Source organism: Balearica regulorum, chromosome 5, assembly GCF_011004875.1.
Source record: "Balearica regulorum gibbericeps isolate bBalReg1 chromosome 5, bBalReg1.pri, whole genome shotgun sequence".
Lineage (NCBI taxonomy): Eukaryota > Metazoa > Chordata > Aves > Gruiformes > Gruidae > Balearica > Balearica regulorum.
This window is the reverse complement of record NC_046188.1, coordinates 68,859,891-68,866,799: the sequence shown is the minus strand read 5'-3', so window position 1 is coordinate 68,866,799 and position 6,909 is coordinate 68,859,891. Positions and strand designations below refer to the sequence as shown.

Genomic DNA, 6,909 nt, shown 5'->3' with positions numbered 1-6,909 from the left:
GTACTCATTTAGACTTATGTGGTATTCTTTCATGCAGCTTTTATTTTTTAAGATGACCTTTATTAAAAAAAAAAGGTCTTTTTGTAAGAAAAGACTGACTAGTCCTATGGACTTAATATAAAGAGTGCATACACATAGTTTTTAAAAATCAAGTAATTGATATTTCAGTTTGCTTAACAAGCAAAATGAGGGAAATGTAGACATTTTTATGAAGAGTTACTGTTTGCTTTTCCTTTAAAGTTTAACACTTTCTGTCAACAAATGTGTCTAGATAAACTTGTTTGTTACAAATCTGTTTCAAAATGAGAGTAACTGGCAAAAAGTTCTTCTCTTTCATTTCCCATAAGCCCTTCTTATTATAACTGTAAGGCTAGAGGAAAAGATACACATGTATATACATACATGTATGTGTACTGAAAACTAAGAGGAGATTAAATATTGACTAAGAAAATGTGCAAAAAAAATTCCAAGAGAGAGCAGGTGGCAACACCAATGGCATGTATTTTCAAAAATGTTTGCACTTTAGCTTTACTAAACCCAAGCAACTGCATTTGATAAGAAAGGTCATATACAAAGCTAAGTTAAGTGTGAAACAAATACAAAATTTTTCTCTCACCTCACCTTAATCTTCTATCTTTTCAGTGAAGAAAACAGTGAATACTGGTTTAAATCCCACAGATATCCACAGATCCCTTGCTGTGTGTATCTTTATTTCCTTCTTTCCCCCTTCTGTTTTGATATTTGATTCCTGCGGCATCTTATTTGCCTGCATAAGCCTCCTGTTATATATGCATTAAGTAAACAAACTTCAAACAATTCCAAATTAATCATCTTTATTTACCTGGGGAGACTGGTTCTATGTTGCTGCATGTCTTTCTGAGGCATAATCCAAACCACACTTCACTCTTAATTGAGATTTTGAGAGATTAAAAGTCATAATGCATGGCATTTGTGTTTCGTTTTCTGTATTTAAAGTGAGTTTAAACACAAACTACAAGGTCATTTTCACTCACACGCATGCGCACACACACAATCATGCCATATATAAAGTTTACGCATAGTTCAATCATTTATACCCAAGGGAGTGATGTAGGATTAGTTGAGTAGAAGGTCAATAGTGTCAGTTGCTTTGCTAACTAAGTTACATGAGCACCTAAAGCTTTCATGCTGCATATATCAGCCATCTTGGCCGGCTGACTTGGTACCTACCTCCTGCTTATTATTAAATCAGATTCATAAATGTTCCCATGCTCTCTACAACAGCTGTTGAGTAGGTATACTCAGAGTACCTCTATTACATAGCCAAAGCATTTAACTTCAGAAAATGGGGGCCACAATGACTTCTATTCAAAAAGATCAGAAAAGAGAAACAAGAGACAGAGAGTCTTCATTTTTAATTAAACTGATTATCACAGGATTGGGAAACTTAATTTTTCCCCCTTTCTACTAACGATGAAACAAATTAATCTACTGCATGTACTCCAACTATGAAGTAATATACTGAAACTATTCTCAAGACCTGAAATAATAATTGGCCTTGTATAAATATCCAACCTTTGGATATTTACAGTACCTCAGGAACCTCTACAAATGTTTTTTCCACCGATCTTTTTCCTGTCGTGTCTGATGTAAACATCAGGGCACAGAAAAAGCAATGGAAGAGGAACATATACTACTACTTAACTATTCACTTATATAGCAGAGGATTGAGGGATAGGCATGGCAAGTACAGTCAGAAGAAAAAGGCTGGTATTATATTTTAGAAAAACAGAGAAATGTTAATAGAAACAACAGTTTAATGTCCATTGTAATGTAGTAGACAGAACATATTGTCTGTCTTGATTCCAAAGCAGCAATACACACCCAAAACAATTTTATATGTCAAACTTGCAATTAGATAGACATGAAGTCCGTGCTATTAAAGGCCAGCCAACATCTGGGTGACAGGTGCTGAGATGTTAGGCATAGTATATGGTGAGAAGAAGAGATGCAATGCAAGTTAGGTAACAATAAACTGGGGATCTATATATATAGTCTGTAAGTTGTGTCTGAAAACATTTCACTGCTTAAGCAATCCTGATAATAAATTTATCATTCAGTAACTTGCATTATATGCAGCCTTTTTAATTTTGTATTTTCAGTCATCAGATCTAATGGAAAACACAGAAAACAGTGTGAAATACAAGATCTTTAGAAGAGGTGGACTTTTAAGGGACAATTGAGAGAACGATACTAGTGGAAAAGGTAAGCAGGCAAGAAGTAAAAGCTGGCTTTTATGGGAAATAGCACATGTGTATTGGGCTGTCAATATACATTGACAGTGTGAGATACTGAGATGCATAGCAGAGAGAAAACACAGGCAGAAGAAAACCAGTAAAGGCAGAGAGGAAACGTCTTTTTGTGTTTGTAATTTTCTGCCATCCTCTGCTGTAGTTATTAGGGCAAGATCTTAATTAAAACCACTAGGGAAAAAGACTAACCTCAGAGATGGAAAAGTGTGTTATAATAATAATAGTTTACAGGTTTCAAACTACATATTTTTATTTTCCTCTGTTTCTTTCATTCTCCATAGACAATAAAGACTTCAGTGATTCTGAAGCAGACATATCTTCAAACTTCAATAGTGTATGTGGTTAGTACATGTAAGTGGATACACCAGTCCTGGAGTAAAATAATTTGTGCAGTAATTTTTACCAAAAAGATAATTTAATTTATCTATATTCATGTTTTGCAATCATTTATTAATTTTCATAAACAGTACTCCTGATCATCATCATCATCAAGAAGTTGTGTTTCATATTTAGTGCTGGAAAGGCAACTGCAGTATACTTCTTGAGATAAATGAAAGAAGAGCGATCATAGAGTAAGAAATGCAGCACTTTTCAGGTGGTACAATACTCAAACATGTATTTAGCATTCCGGATATCTCAGGTTTGTATTTTTTCTCATTACTACATTATTAAAATTATTTCACATCATATAAAGACAATTTTCTTTTGTTAATGCATTTGCTTTTATTTTATTTTCTTTCAAGTTAGAGCACCAATAAGTAAGCTTATGACTATTTTTCTGTGTTTGTTCTCTATTATTAGCAGCATTGTCTGAAGCATTTACCTAATAGCAGTTAATAAAGCCTATATTTTGAAACACGGTTTTTCCAATTGATGCTTCATTCTGCATAAGAAAAGATTTAAAGCTTGACACAGCAATATTTTTTTTCTGTTATTAGAACCAGAATCAGAAGCTCTTAAGCTTTTAAATGGGTCATCCATCCAGTATGACTTAGTCACATGTGCTTTAATTTAGTCAAGTGCTTAATTGGGTTGCTGGATGTTTGCATGTATAAATATAGATGCTTGATCCAAGAGATACCTTGATACAATAGATGTAATTTTGTATGTTCTAATTCTGTAGAAAGAAGAGAATCCTAAATGAACTGGTTTTTCAAACCAATTGAATTTTCAGAAACATAAAGGCAATTAAAAATGTTGGTTGCCCAGCAGGACTGGAAAATCAGGCTATTATTTCATTGCCAGTAAAAATTGGAGACATGCTTTTGAAAATTTTGGATACATGTCTGTAGCTAAATGCATCAGCATGGCTCTAGACTGATATTCAGAGATTATTCATACAATTCATTAATATGCCAATAAAATGAACTAAATTGAATATGCTACTTTGATGTGTAAACAGAATTTGTTTGCCCATTATATATGTTCTATGATATATAAGCAGAAGGAAGAATAGCTTGATGTTGTGCTATTTGTTTGTGTAATATTTCAGATTAAAACATACAATTCCATGCTGCAAGTGGGAAGGTGTACCTGATATATGCTTTGTTAGAGGTCCACAGAACGTGAATTGAACAAAAGAGGTTGCATATAGGCCTAACAATGTCAACACTGCTTTATCTTCTGGGCATTCCATTTTGAAAGAAAAACCCTAATTAGTGGCATTTTGAGTGCAAGACTGACATTTAGGTTGCGAGGTGAATAACACCAGTAGTGATGATTTTAGGCATGGCTCATATCTCAACTTTCAGTTAGTTTTGGCACTAAAACATCATTAAAATTTGTCATCTGATCACACATTGTTCTTTACAGCTGTGATTTCTGAATTTTCCTATGAATATAATATGACTGAAAGAGACAACAATGTGATTACAGGAAGCTTACAGGGGAAAAAACCAAACCAACCAGCCAGTAGAATGGCAACAAGCGAGATGGATTTGCTGTAACCATGGCAAATGTGGACACTGGGAAACAAGGAAGGACAAAGAAGAAGGTATGTTGCATTCATAAGATTTGAAAAGAGAAAGTGTCACTGTCTTTGAAACCAATAGGCAAGTAGCTTGAATTTCTCCATACATGGTCTAGTCACTAAGTCAGAACTCTTAAACCTGAGTTAGGCATCTAAGTAATATTTAGGTATCTAAAGAAAGGCTGGATTGATCTTTTTCTGTTTAAGTCGTGAAAGATGTGACACTCTGCAAGCAGAGATACATCAAAGACTATGACCATGCATGTGACAATTGTAATAGGTACACGTGATATTTATATGCTAGAGAATCAGTAAGCATTTTACATATATAATAATCTGGTGTGCTGACTTGATGGGTCAGTTTCCCATGGAATCACCTGGAGGTAATTGTTGCAAATTCCCAGTGCAGAGATTGCCTGCCAGGATCCCATTAAGATAATAATATTTTCTAAGTTTAACAGTTTATAATCCACATATAGGTTATTATGTTTTCTCTTTCACTTTTTTTGTCCTGAAAATGCAAATGCACTTTAAAATATTTAATGGCAGCTAGCTCATCATGGATTAATTTTTATTGTCTTTAAACTAGCTGATTAATAGATGCTGAACGTAACTCAGATTTTTTAAGATAATCTCAGTGAATTGTGAAATAAATGCAGTTTTAAAAATCTGCTTTATTATAGAGGAAAAATTGTGGCTGTCTTTTTACTTGGCTGTTTAAGAGGAGTAACAGCCGTAAGACTTGAGGTTTGTCCCTTGAGATGGTTGAGAATAGAACCAAGGGAATAATTAATCCTAGTGTACTAGCACACTAATTAGTATTGTTTGAATTGATAGGAGTTGTAGTTCTTAGTACCTTTGAAAATCTGTTTTTATTTTGGTGTGAATATTTTAGCCTTTTTTTTTCACTTTAAGTAGCTGTCATTCTCAGTATATTTTACATCACAATAGGAGGCATCTAAGGATGGAATACTGGCAAAAAGTCTGTATACCATCTGCTTACATATCTTAATTTTGACAATAAGAAAGACTACAAAAAATTCTGGGGTCTTAAGAGATTTAAAGTAGCAAGGGGCACAGAGTGAAACACAGCACTGTTAGTAGCATATTAGATAAATACAAAATAACTCATCTAGCCTGGAATAATTGATCCACCACGGTGCTTGCCATATGGCCAGCAGCTTGCTGATGCCCTTTGCCCCAGCTGTCTTGTGTAATGGCAGCATTTGAGTTGTTGTTCCAGTGATTCTGATAAAAGCAGTTTTTCACACTGACTAGTTATATGTCATTATAGGTTGCAAAGATGGCCATTATTTTGTTTAAGACTGACACAATTGCCAGGGGCTACTTCTGATTTCTGATGAAGTAGAAAAAAAGCCCTAGACGAGCAAGCCCTTGACTGTTTTGACCACAGGTAGATGCGTGGAAAATAAACAGAGCAGAATTTTTTCTGTGTGTTTAGGTATGGCTATTCTTAAAGCCAAAGTTCTCTTCTGTACATTTGATGTAGTTTTTCTAAGATTTTCTGTTCATAGAAAATTCATTGCCTCAAATAGGTAAGTTGAAATTATGGATGCATCTAATATACTAAAAAAAGTAAAATAATTCCATAACTACAGTAGTCTTTACAGCATTTAGTAAGACATTAGGATCAGTTTTAGACATCCTAAAAATTCTCTGGTTTTTACATGTATGGAGAGCTATGTTTTTAAAATGTGCGCCTCTTTTATTAAAGTTGCTAGATCTGCAGAGGACTTGGCTCTTTCATGACAACCAAGAAGTGGTGAAACTTATCTGGAAACTGTAACAAATTATTTGTTGGGGTTTTTTTCTGGAGGTTGATAGTAACTTACCAGGTTAATTATATTGTTATGTTTCTTTCTAGCTACTAATTTACAAGATACTCACAAGAGGTTTACAAGCCATTTACATTGCCAAGATACTTACCGTGTAAAGAAAAAACTGAAATGCAGATCATAACTTACAAACCATCAAACTTATAAACATGCTAAAACCTTCTAAAAAGATTTACAGTGATCTATCAGCATTCCTATCCAGCTTTGTTTGTGTGCATTTCCTGTTCTTGTTGGGTTGGGAGCAGTGTTTGTTCTATGTTTGAACAGCACAGTAGGGTCTTGATCCATAACGTGGGCTTCTAAACAATTTTAAGAGGAATAGACTTTTTTACTAAATATGTTGCCTTCATTTTTTTCAAGACTTGTAGTACAAAAATATTTGATAAATTTTTACAGCTACAAGAAAGAGTGCTACATGATACCAGCCATGTAAATTAGGCCAAGCTTTGACCACCAACTACTTTCCATTCACCAACAATGAAAACAGCTGGTTTTCAGTAGTCCTCTGGTTATATTATTTGACTGAGGAGGTTAACATTTTTTTCTTTTGTTGTTGGTATGGTAGGGTGTTTCTTGATTTGTTCTTACAGTGTGCTAATACCTCTTCTGTTCGGTATTGTTAGTCATACATTTTCCTGAAATCCTTAATTTTCTACCTGCATGGCAGATTCCAGAGGCTCTTCATCATCTTCTTCCATACTGATGTTTTTGCTCCTTTTCCTGATTACCTGTCATAGGGATTGTAACCAATGTAACCTATTCACAAAAGGCTTCATTGTACTTGAAAGTTAAC

The 6,909-nt window shown here is 34.2% G+C and overlaps 1 protein-coding gene across 2 annotated transcripts in view; it reads left to right on the top strand.

The window, feature by feature from the left end:
• ABTB2 (ankyrin repeat and BTB domain containing 2) overlaps window positions 1–6,909 on the top strand; it is a 158,930-nt gene that overhangs the window by 1,969 nt on the left and 150,052 nt on the right. The window contains exon 1 of one of the 2 annotated variants that reach the window (XM_075755430.1): window positions 4,107–4,284. The exons of the other annotated variant lie outside the window; for it this stretch is intronic. Within the exon in view, the coding sequence (XP_075611545.1) occupies window positions 4,240–4,284 (45 nt within the window). The 5' untranslated portion in view covers window positions 4,107–4,239. Of the gene's footprint in view, window positions 1–4,106; window positions 4,285–6,909 lie in introns of those variants that run through there. 2 annotated transcript variants of the gene reach the window in all.